The 12,680-nt window shown below is 50.0% G+C and overlaps 2 protein-coding genes across 2 annotated transcripts in view; one reads left to right on the top strand and one right to left on the bottom strand.

Annotated features, from left to right (window-relative positions):
* On the top strand, positions 1 to 606 carry LOC135398400 (uncharacterized). The gene has a single exon (XM_064629809.1). It carries the CDS (start codon positions 1 to 3, stop codon positions 604 to 606), a length of 606 nt encoding a protein of 201 aa, XP_064485879.1.
* Positions 607 to 896: 290 nt separating this feature from the next.
* The window catches only part of LOC135397759 (neuroglian-like), a 63,606-nt gene continuing 51,822 nt past the window's right edge, over positions 897 to 12,680 (bottom strand). Inside the window, exon 5 of the mRNA XM_064629348.1 lies at positions 897 to 1,590. Coding sequence (XP_064485418.1) covers positions 988 to 1,590 — 603 coding nt within the window. The 3' untranslated portion in view covers positions 897 to 987. The remainder of the gene's footprint in view (positions 1,591 to 12,680) is intronic.

Genomic DNA, 12,680 nt, shown 5'->3' with positions numbered 1-12,680 from the left:
ATGCTGAAAGAATATGCAAGATCGTACATCACCGGTCATGACGTCCTCATCCAGTGGATACCTGGCCACATTGGCATACCGGGTAATGAGGCCGCAGACAAATTAGCGGACGTAGCACATCTTTCGTCAACAAACTATGTAGTGCCATTTTTCAAGGCAGACGTGAAATCGCTACTTCAGTCCATTTCAAGAGCAGGTATGGAGGAACAGTGGCAGGAAGCTGATCGCCGATCATCTCTCCTCTTTAAGATCGACCCGGAAGGGAAATACAGGTTCCCATCCGGTACACGGAGGCCCATTGAGACGCTGCTGCATCGTTTTCGGTTGAATGTCCCGTACGGTCAACAGTTCCTCCACAAGATTGGGCGGGCAGACTCTGCATACTGTTCAGTGTGTGCGACAGTGGAGGACACTGAGCACATTCTCCTGCATTGTACAAAGTATGCTCCACAAAGGGCTAGGTTGATGTATACCCTCGACCGCCCTGACAACAGGCGTTTCGACGTGGTGAAAGTGCTCGGACTGTGGGACCCAAGAAAACGAGACACTGCCTTTGCGGCACTTGAGAACTTCCTTGTGAGCTGCGGCATGGAACTCATATTTTAGGATTTTGTGCGAGTGCCTCGTATCAGTGTGTATCTTTGTAGTGTGTATTTGTAGTGTGTATCTTTGCATTAGTGTGTATCTGTTTCTCTGCATGTTCTAGTAATATTTATTCACTTGCACCTAGTGTACTAACACACTAATTGTTGGGGATGGGGAATGTACTTTGTTTGTTTTTGGTTGTTTGTAGGTTGTTGTTTTGTTTTGTTTTGGGAGTAGCAGAACTAGTCAGGAGACAAGTTCAATTTCTCCCTGGTTTTCTTTTAAATAATCAATCACAACATACTCCTCTGTGCTTTCATGAGGAAGGAGGACAATGTCAGGATTTAATGTAAAGGGAAGTAATTTTCGAGAGATACTCTACATTTGCCATGCAGCACTAAATTACTGGCACCCTTCTTCGTCTTCTCCAGAGTGGCCAAGCACCTCGTACGCTGCAGTATGTGCCTGGCCTCGGCGATTATAAGCTTCCACTTTGATACGGTAAGGTTTGCAAGGTGGCTGATCGTAAACCACGTGTGAGTGCTGACGCCAGTCTTCAATGATACGGGAGTTCCAGGAAGCATCGGGCAGATCGTCCCGTTTCCACAATACCTTATAGAAGAAACCAGGTGCGTTGTGTTCGATGGGCGACATCGGTTCCCAGCTTATAACAAGGTTGTCTGACCGATCTCCCCGTCCGCTCACTCGATCAGGGTTCTTGTGGGGCACATCCTCGAGTGTCTTGCAGTAGCCAAAGGGCGTGGACGGTGGTGAGGATCCAATCTTGTTGCGTGCCACAACGCGGAATGTGTAGTTGGCCCATGGACTCAAAGACACCTTGAACTTAGTTTCTGGAGCAGGAATGTTGACAAAGGCATCCTCCCAAATGTCGGGCGTAAAGGAAGTATTGTACTGTATGGAATAAGAGAGGATGGGGGCACGACGATCTCCAGTTGGCCTCCATTCCACCAGGGCAGTGACGGGCTCGCACTCGACATGCACAATCTGCAGAGCAGTTAACCAAATAACAGCCAGTTACACAAAGGTTCCAAAAGGTGCTAATTAGCAAATGAACAATCACTAAAGTGTTAAAAGTTAAAACCGAGAGATAGCAACATAAACAATGCATCAGACGCCATGACACAGTTGATAGAGTTTGTCGTTCGACTACAATTAACAAAATGTATAACTTTCAAGGACAAAGAACTAAAAAAGTAATAGAAGACAGGCAAATACTGAAATAAATTTAAAATTCGGGCAGGTTGGTGGTCCATTCTAAAATCGATAAAAACAAAAGCGCGGTAGCCCGCCGGTTCAAAACTTCTGCGCGTTTTTTTTTTCGCGATAAGTTCATAATGATGAACTTTCTGGTGACCTAAGCGCCGCACGGCAGTTCCTGAATGTTCTACAGGAGAAGGAAGAGGGAGGGTATTTTGTGTTTATAGGCGTGGATATATCAAAAATAAAAGTCTTTGGTTGGCAGTCAGTGCTTGTGTCGTCTCGTTTTTGTCCTGTTTCGTTCTTGTGCCCTTGCACCGTTTTTTATCCATTTTATAACAGGCAAATTCATTTACGTGCATAATGAATTGCTCTAGTAATTGGTACATGTTTTATCAACTGAGAAGGTCTGTCCACCACCGATAAATAAGTATAGGGACTGCACGACAAACTAGTGGCGGCGCGATGCGGCCTCCGGTGAAAGTACCTTGCGTGACAGCCGTCGGGTAGTTAGCTTTGTTCGCATGTGAAGTGCTAGCGTCTTTTTTTGCCACACTAGAACTGTTGCACCGCTAACTGTGCAAACACCTAAGAGCACTCTTCACTAGGGACCAACTGTTTCATTTCTCGTGATTTCTACGCTTCCAGTACCACCAAGGGCACTAGACTCGCAGCGCATAGCGTTCGCGACGCACGTTCGGCCATTGCATGGAGTTTGGCACAACATGAAGGAATGTATTCTATTTATTTTGTCCTAGTTTCGATGAAACTGAATGAGGATCTGCAAAATGATGAATGGTTTACAATTGCCGCTTTCGTGACGGTGAAACGCCGCTGGATACTGTATCACCGTCGATGCACCGACCAAACGGGAACTTTCTTTGCAGAGATAATGATTGAGGTGTTTCATCGCCAGAGCCCAGAGACAATATTGCTCCTGGTAATTTGGTTGAGGAGTCTCACAGTGAGAACGGAAGTTCTACGTTATCCAAAAAGTTTAGCATTTACGCACCGGGCCATTTCACAACCGTTGTGCCGCAAGGCCACGGCGGCAGCCGAGGTAAAAACTGATATATATAATTTCTCCTTTGATGATTTCTTTAGTGTTATTGTTTTTATTGTTTCTGAAGATATTGAAAAAACTGCAGCACAAGTTTAGACAATATGTTGTGACCACACACACACACATACATTGGATGATGATGGGGTGGGCGATTCACCGCCGCTGAGGCGATACACTGCCCTATTGCGCGTTGGGAAAGGATGAGGGAATGATGACGGGGCTTTCAGAGAGCCGTCACCAGACCGGTGGAGCACAAGTACTCCGCAAGAAGACGAAGGCCTTGCATCTGGTGGGCAGCGTTCGACCACGGTCCGATGATCTTCTGCGATGATCTGCGATGATCTGCGAGGTTGAACGGCCGCTTGTCAATGCGTTGCATAGAGACTTCCATTCGTGCACGCTCGTGGTGATATTGCCCACAAGCCAGGATGACGTGGCAGAGGTCGCCGTGCACTCCACAAGTGGGGCAGAGGGAAGACGAGGTGGAGCCGAGACGATGTTGAAAGGCAGGTGTAAAGGCAACGTTGAGCCTCATGCGGTGGAAGAGGGCAGTGAAGGAGAGCGGTAGTCGCGGAGGAAGTACGAGAGAAAGCGTGGGGTCTACATACGAGAGAAGGGAGTGAGCTATGTCGTGTTGCCACTGAGCCTGCATCATGGGGCCGGTGAGTGTCGAAAGGAGATGTCTTCGGTCGCTCGACGACATCATTATCGGGGGAAAAGCTGCGGGCCATCCGAAATCTTAGCGATGCGGGTATTTCCTGTCTGCTCCGTGTCTACAACACCTCATGGAGGAACGGGGAAGTGCCGGCGATCTGGAAAGACGCGTTAGTTGTCCCTCTCTTAAAGCCGAGCAAGCAACCTTCTGATCTCTCCTCCTTTCGTCCTGTCAGCCTGACAAGTTGTCTCGGTAAAGTTTTGGAGCGAATGGTATACTGCATAGGCTGGAATGGTGGCTTGATGGACATGGAGCTTTCCCTGCAGAGATGACAGGTTTCCGTCGCCATTGCAGCGGCATGGATTCCGCCCTCAACCTTTTCATCTCCATCGAACAGGCAGAAGAAAATTGTCATGGCGGTTTTCCTGGACGTCAAAAGAGCTGTAGGACAGGACAACCAGAGACCAGAAGAGAAGAGTGTTTATTCTGGCCGGGTGCTGCCGGTGGACTGACGGCCAGAGAGCCGAGAAGCGCGGGCCGAAAAAAAGGAAAAGGAGCGCGCGATAGATGGCACGGCTGGATGTCGTCGTTGTCGTCACCACATGGCTCCCCCCCTTAGAGCGGTGGGAGCTGGGATGTGCCGGAAGGCAACGAGGTTAGGTGACCAGCGGACACAGGGCGGCTTGGAGTTCATGGAAGGCAGGGCTTGAGGGTCCGGTGGGGGTGGGGGAGGTGGAAACGGTACGGCAGAAACTGAGGCGACGGTGAGGTAGGCTGGCTTCAGCCTGTCGACTGCGATGACTTCATGGCGCCCCTTGATGTCAACAACGAAAGTCTTCTGGCTGCGCTGTACCACTTTGAAAGGACCATCGTAGCGGGGGTCGAGAGGTTTACGCACCGCGTCACGCCGCACGAACACATGGGAGGACGAAGACAGGTCCTGGCTGATGAAGACGTGGGAGCCAGGCGGTGTGCGGGGAGGAACGGGACGCAGCTTGCACATGGTGTCGCGGAGCGTCTGAGCAAACTGCTGGATGTCTGGGACACTGGTGGTAACCGATGAGGACGATGTGCGGAAGAATTCGCCAGGCAAGCGAAGGGTGGAGCCGTAAACCAGCTCTGCCGACGAGCACTGAAGGTCCGACCTTAGGGCTGACCGTACGCCGAGGAGGACGATCGGCAGGGAGTCTGTCCAACGGGTGGAGCCATGGGCCCGTAGCGAGGCTTTCAACTGCCGATGGAAACGTTCCACCATGCCGTTAGATGCCGGGTGGTACGCCGTCGTGCGGGTTCGTGTTATACCCAAAGTGGCTAAGAGGTCCTGGAAAAGGCGCGACTCAAACTGACGACCGCGGTCAGTAGTGATGGTCGTAGGCACGCCAAACCGCGATATCCATCCGGTAACGAAGGCTTGGGCGACGACAGATGCAGTGATCTGTGGGATGGGGAACGCCTCGGGCCAACGCGTATAGCGATCGGCGCAAGTTAGCAAGTAGGTTGCTCCGTCAGATGGTGGAAGGGGGCCGACGAGATCGAGATGTACGTGATCGAAGCGTGAAGATGGCAGGGGAATGGAGGCAGTCGGCGTTACTGTGTGTCGGTGTATTTTGGTCCGCTGGCAATGGATACAGGACCGCGTCCAGGCCCGGATTTCAGCGTTCATCTTGGGCCAGACAGAGAGCGTGGTAATCAGCTTCTGAGTGGCCCGCACGCCGGGATGGGAGAGTCCGTGTAGGGCGTCGAAGATGGGACGACGGAAAGTGCTCGGCACGAGAGGCCGAGGTGAGCCAGTGGAAACGTCGCAGAGGAGGCGGGCGTTGCAAAAAGGAACGGAACGCTCTTCGAAGCGGAGGGAGGACGTTGAGAACAGGTCTGCGAGCTCTTGAGTGTCCTGCTGAACGGCCATGGCAGAGAAATCTATTCGGAGGAGTCCAGGGACGTGGGGTTCGTTGAGACTCGCACGAGAGAGAGCATCTGCGACAACGTTGTCCCGTCCTGGAAGATGACGAATATCCGTGGTGAATTCGGATATAAACGCGAGTTGCCGGAGCTCGCGGGGAGAGTAAGATGTGCCGGTTGTTGACAGGGCGAAGGTCAGCGGCTTGTGGTCGGTAAGGACGAAGAAGCAGCGGCCTTCCAGGAAGTACCGGAACTGCTTGATTGCAAGGTAGATGCCCAGGAGTTCTCTGCCAAATGTGCTGTACCGAGCTTCTCGAGGTGACAATGGCTTTGAGAAGAACTCGAGCGGCGCCCAATCGCCTTCAAGGTGTTGCGGAAGGACTGCGCCCACCGCGGTGCTCGAGGCGTCTACCATGATGCTGGTGGGAGCATCGGGCTTGGGGTGGACCAGGAGAGTTGCGCGCGAGAGTTTTTCCTTGAGTTCGACGAAAGCAGCCGCGGCGGAATCCGTCCAGGTGAACGACGGTGTCGAGTTGCGCTTGTGACGTAGGAGGTCGTTGAGGGGCTGGGAGGCTTGCGCACATCCAGGGAGAAAGCGGCGGTAGAAATTTACCAGCCCTAAAAATGCGCGCAACTGCCGAAAGTTGGTTGGCTCGGGGAACTTCTGTATGGCCTCAACCTTGCTCGAAAGGGGACGGATGCCATGCTGGTCCACGTGATGCCCGAGAAATTCGAGTTCGGGGACGGCGAACTCGCACTTGGCCGTGTTGATGACTATTCCGTGAGCGTCGAGGCGCTTGCAGAGCAGACGGAGGTGCATCTCGTGAGCCGCTTCAGAAGAGCTTGCAATGAGGATGTCGTCCAAGTAGGCGAAACAGAAATCTAGCCCGCGAAGTACTTGGTCGACAAAGCGTTGGAAGGACTGTGCCGCATTACGGACAAACTCAAATAGTCCAAAAGGGGTGATTATCGCCGTTTTTGGGATGTCCTCCGGAGCCACAGGGATCTGATGGTATGCTCGAACAAGATCGATCTTGGAGAAACATGTTGCCCCATGAAGGTTGGCCGCGAAGTCCCGGAGATTGGGGAGAGGGTAGCGGTCAGGTATGGTGACTTTGTTGAGGGCGCGATAATCACCATGGGTGCGGGATCGCCAGAGCCGGGAGCTTCCATGGTGAATGCGGCAGCGACAAGGATAGGTGTTCCAGTCCGGGTCACCAACTGTAGGACAGGACAACCAGAGACCAGAAGAGAAGAGTGTTTATTCTGGCAGGGTGCTGCCGGTGGACTGACGGCCAGAGAGCCGAGAAGCGCGGGCCGAAAAAAAGGAAAAGGAGCGCGCTGGATGTCGTCGTTGTCGTCACCACAGAGCTTACGATACCGTCAGTCACCCCTTTGTGCTGTACGCACTGCTCCAAGCCCAGGCCTCTGACAGAATGTTCTTGTCGCTGCGCGGCGCTGTCGCTGCGCGCAGCGACGGTGTCGCTGGCGGATTTTCTGCGCGACAGAGCACTCTCTGTTCGCACGCATAAGGGGTCCACGCCGGAGATTGGTTTAGCTCATGGGGTACCACAAGGGACTGTCTTAAGCCCAATTCTCTTCAATCTGGTAATGGCAGGCCTAAAGTCCTGCGTTGGCCGAAGAGTTAAAGTTTCCATTTATGCCGACGACATTTGTATTTGGACAATTGGGAAATCAAAGACAGCCAAACGCCGTCGTCTTCAGCTTTCGCTGGATAGGATTTGGCGGTATCTCACTGAAGCAGGCATGGATATCTCGGCTGAAAAAAAACAGCAGCGCTAGCCTTTACTAAGAAGGATATGTGGCAGTGCCAGCTTTCCATTGGTAATACGCCGCTCAGACAAGTTAAACACCACAGATTTCTGGGCGTCATCCTGGACTCCAACCTGTCCTGGAAGATGCATGTCGACCACATGACACCAAGGCCCACTGGTGGATATCTGTCATCCGTCACTTTGCCGGAGCTAAGTGGGGAATGGATGAGAAGTCCCTTCTGGCCCTCCATCACGCTTTAGTTCGTGGCACACTTGTGTACAGCCTCCCTGTCCTGCATGGCGTTTCTCAGACTCAAGAACAGCGACTTCGGTGTACACTTGTGCGAAGCCTGAGGATAGGTCTTGGTGTTCCGAGAGCCGCGGAAACTCGAATGGTGATAGCCGATGCCCGTGAGCTACCGATAGAAATCCTACGGCAGATGGAAACCATTCGCCATTACATGCACCTCAGAACTCACCCCCGTCGTCATCCCCTTCTAGCAAAAATTTATCGGCGAAGCCAAAGTGCTGTCTTCACTAATGAAAGTGAGGACCAAGCTTCCTCCGTTCACAATCCACACAACAGTTCCCACAACCCCTCCGTGGTCGCTTGCGCTCCCCTCACTCTCCCTATCTGTCCCTGGCCTCAAGGTTCCAAAGCATCAAGTGCCACCTTTGGTTCTTCAACAGTTGGCCGCGGACATGGTGCACCTTAAATATCCTGACCACACTACCATCTTCACTGAGGGAACTTCCATACGTGAGGGTTCGTCGTGTGCTTTTGTCGTCCATCTGATGCAGTCGCACGTGGATATCGTCTCTCCCATCGTACGTCATCAACATCGGCGGAGCTGTATGCCATTCTACTCTTCCAACTTCCTCCGCGTGCCTGGGTGGTCTACACCGATTCACGGGTTGCTCTGCAATGTGTGGCAACCATGGGGCTTCGTGGGTCGCTAGCCTCCATCGTAGTAGACATTCTCCACCAAGTTCAGCGTCTACATGATGAAGGTCATCTTATATCCCTGCAGTGGATTCCAGGTCACTGCGGTCTAAGAGGCAATGAGGAGGCTGACAGAGTACCAACGGCTGCCCACGAGTCCCCGACAGCTGTGCCCATTGTGCTGTCGAGAGGTGACAGAAGGACCCTCCTAACTGCGTGGTTTCAACCCTTGGCTCTGCAGCAATGGCGCCGATACATCACGGCTCAATCTCTCATGTATTCAGTAGACCCAAATTTGTCGTTTTCTTTCCCTGCCCGTCTACTACGCCATTTTACCTCCCTCCTGCGTAGACTCCGGCTCAATGTGGCTTTCACCCCGCAATTCAAGTGCATGATCAGATGCTGTGACACAAGCCTCTGTTCCACCTGCGGTGTCGTGGCGACAGCCCAGCACATTCTTATGGAATGTGCACTGCGCTGCCCGCAAAGGCGGATATTGTGTGATGAACTTGCCCGTATCAGCAAGAGGCCGCTCACCTTAGCTGCACTCATTGGCCCCTATGAAGATCCTGTGCTCCATCGTCGGGTTCTTCACCTGTTCATGGACTTCCTGTCGTCCACTGGATTGTTCCAGGCGCTTTAGTTCTTTCTTGTATTTTCATCCTTCCTTCATCATCTTTACATAGTCCCTCATATCATCTAATAATACCCTCATCAGGCGTACCTCATAGACTCTTTGGAGAAGGTTCAAAACCGGGCCGCCCGGTTCATAGCCTGTGACTATCGTCCCGACAGCAGTGTCTCTGCGATAAAATTGAAGCTCGGTTTAACCACATTGACCCTTCGTCGTAGGATTTCTGCCCTGCTACTTTTTCACAAAACCTTCCACAATAGCTTCCTCTACTCCTCTATACTGCTGCCCCCTAGCCATATATCTCACCGTGTGGATCATGCGTTTAAGGTTAGAGAATACCGATATAATACTCAGCGTTTTTCCGAGTCTTGTGTTCCGTGAACTTCACGTTTGTGGAACGATCTTCCTCATGACATTGCTACAATTAGTGATCATTTGACTTTTAAGCAAGCAATCCACGATTTATTCTGCTCGCCCTAGTTAATCCTCTTCTTACTCATAACTTTTTGCGCTTTGCTGTTCGTGCCTTGTGACCTGTACAGATATTTTTGCCCATTGTATTTTATGGGATGTATCACGTGCCTGACTTTTTCTTATGTTCATTTGCCTCCTTTGTTCTGTTATGTTCCACTCGGTCATGTTGTACCCGCTCTGCGGGCCTTTGACGTACGTACAATAAAAATAAAATAAAATAATGTTCCACGTGCAATGGGGTAGGGTACCGCACCACCGCGGTGAAACACCCCACCTCATCGTCATCATTGTTATTGTTGTTGTTGCCCTTCTTCCGACTTGATGGGGAAATAACCCTCTGTTTCTTTCGCCTTATTAAAAGTGCAACACAACTCGGTCATTCTGACACAGCACATACCCCGTGCATGATGAGAGAACACGCTACTTTTGAAAACTTAGCACTATCGCCACAAGTGGCACTGACTGCCGTAAACAGGAGCGCCCTCTGCCCAGCCAAACAGCCCTATAGTACGCAGATCCCAATGAAGACTTCTGAGGGATGTTTCGTAGCTCTCCCGCTTCATGACAATACAAGGATGCTTCGTATGGGTAGTTCTCTGGGACTACCTGGATTCTTGAGCAAGACGGCCATTGCACCTGTTTTTAGGGCGATATAGGGTGATGACGTGTGTTGGCGACGCAACGTAGGTCAGTTAGATCTCCACGAAAAAAGAAAAGCGAATGTAGTAATATTACTTTTAGTAGTGGATATTATACCGGATAATGCATTATTATTATTACATTCACTCATTATTGGCATTATCACGGAAGAATTGGCACAATTCGGGCAAAATCGGCTTGCCGGTATAGGCAGCCCATATTGGTCCGATGGGGAACCTGGTTGCACTTTTCATGTGGGACCAATATTGGCAGCCCATATGGTCCACTTTCAAATGCAATATTGGCACAGCACGCGCGCGACGAAAGTAATATGGGTTGCGGAACTGCTGACAGGTGATTCGAGACAACCGTGTAGCGAGCTGTGCCTTGATTGGGCCTATATTGACTTCTCAGTTACCCAATATGGGACCAATGTGAGGCCAATATTGAGCTGCTGCCTGGCCAATATGGGGTGTACATTGGCAGTACTGGAGCTGAATATCGGCTGCCAATATTAGGCCTTGCTTGGGCAGGGTTGCAATTGTAAAATTGGGCCAACATTTGGAATCCGGGATAGCCTATACTTGTCCAGCCTGGGACCCACATTGGGGCGCTGCCTGGGTTACTACGGCGTGTCTCACCTTGCCCCACTTGATGTCTCGTCTTGTCCCGAAGGTTGGGGCAACATGAGACAATCTGCGTTTATGAATTTCTTTTTCTGTGCTTATTCTAGACCGGCTAAATCCGTTCTGCATTTACAGGTCAGAAGCTCTAGACCGCTGAGAATGTGCCAATGGCTAGTTTTCTTGAAAAACACGAAAAATAAACATTTCATATTCAATTGCAAATTTCTGTCTCATCTTGCCCCACACTAATACCAAATACCTACTTCTACTCGATCAACAGGAGTCAGCCGTGCTATGCTGTGCGTCAAGAAGGACATTCCTAGTAGCATCATGTGCATATCCATTGACGGGGACTTTAATACGTTGTTTGTAGCCTCCTCGTGCACACACGCAGGCTCGCTGTAGCTAGTGTGTAAATCACCCCTTCGGTCCGCATCCCTGAGGACGTGGATAGAGATTTCTTCCAGGGTCTTCCTAGCAGTTTTATTCTATGTGGTGACTTCAATGCCCGCTGTGGTAGCTGGGGAAGTCAGAACACCGATCACCGTGGACGCTTGCTTTATCAGTGCATTGAGGATTTTAATGCCGTGGTCCTAAATGACGGCTCATCAACATATTTTAGAGGCCATTCAAACTCCAGGTGTCTGGATCTTGCAATTTGCTCGATGGGCCTTATTTCCGGTTTGCTTTGGAAGATAGACCTGTATCCAATGGGAAGTCATCATGTGCCTTTGCTAATTTCTTTCACTGGCACAGCGGCAGGTTCTCACACAGTAAAAATCACGGATTGGGCCATGTTCCAAAAAAATTCAGTGGCGATTTAGAGAAAAATGCGAGAGAAATGCATTAGCATTAAACGCCTTTTCCAGTCCATACTTGACTTCCGGGTATCCACTTGCGGTCTAAATCCAACTTCCGGTTGTCCACTCCGGGTCTAAACTCGACTTCCGGTTGTCCACTTCCCGTCTATACTTGACTTCCGGTATCCACTTCCGGTCCAACTCGACTTCCAGTTCCCCACTTCCTGTCTAACCTGACTTCTGGTTGCCCGTCTCTGGTCTATACTTGACTTCTGGTTTGACACTTTCGTTTACTATATGTAAGTCCATTTAGCTACCTTTAATTAGCCTCAATGACTTTCAGTTACGTTTTAATTACCGACGGTAACCGCAGGATACCTGAGGTATTCTTGGATTTCATTTAATTCCCTTTAATTATGTTTGCTTGCTTTAATTACTCTCAATTCCCCATTAATTGACGTTAATTACCTTTAATGACATTTAGTTACCTTCGGTAATATTGAATTTCATTTCATCTTTCACTTCATTACACATATCTTACATTCATTGCCTTAAACTCAACTTTCTTGCTTTATTGTCTTTAATTACCTCTAATTACTCTCAATTACTCTCATCTCTTACTGTTAATTACCTTCGACTACTTCAATTTCAAATCATTTACGTCCATTTACATTTACCCTCTTATATCCCCTTTACATGCCCACTTATACCTCCGCCTCGGTGAGGCTTCACCACTTCACACACGGACACACACACACACATACACATACATACAGCTTTTTCCATTTTGACACTCCTCACGCTAACGAGCAGCTAGTACACTCTAAACACTGAGCTTCACCGCATAACACAATCTGCGCCAACCGCTACCACGAATTATAGGGTTATCGCTACTGATTCGAAGAGAGAAGGGGGCGTACGCCTTTTGTGTCAATTTGGATATATGATATTGACACAAAAAGGCGCCTTCCTCTCTCCTCGAATCAGAAGCGATAACCCTATCATTCGTGGCAATGGTTGGCGCAGAGCGTGCTATGCGGTGAAGTTCTGTTTTTAGAGTGTACAAAACGCCACAGCCATTACAAGATTTTAACAACGCGCTGTCAGCCGACATGACTTTAGCGAATAAAATGGTATGATGTGATGTGATAGTGGAAGAAAAAAATGGGGATTTACGTAGCGACAAAGTCAGACAGGCTACCCCGGACCACTTAGCCGCAGTTACTTGAAAACAAAGAAGAAGAAAAGGGAGAAAACCCAGTAGTTGGCGGGCTGGAGACAAACATCCCGAACTAGTGGGAGCACTTTTCACAAACAAGGGACCAGAAAGTGTCACAAAATATCAATCAGATCCGTCTCTTCAAGGAAA

The sequence above is a fragment of the Ornithodoros turicata genome, chromosome 6 (assembly GCF_037126465.1).
Source record: "Ornithodoros turicata isolate Travis chromosome 6, ASM3712646v1, whole genome shotgun sequence".
Taxonomy (NCBI): Eukaryota; Metazoa; Arthropoda; class Arachnida; order Ixodida; family Argasidae; genus Ornithodoros; species Ornithodoros turicata.
Note: the sequence above shows the minus strand (reverse complement) of the source record. Positions and strands in the feature narration are given on the sequence as shown.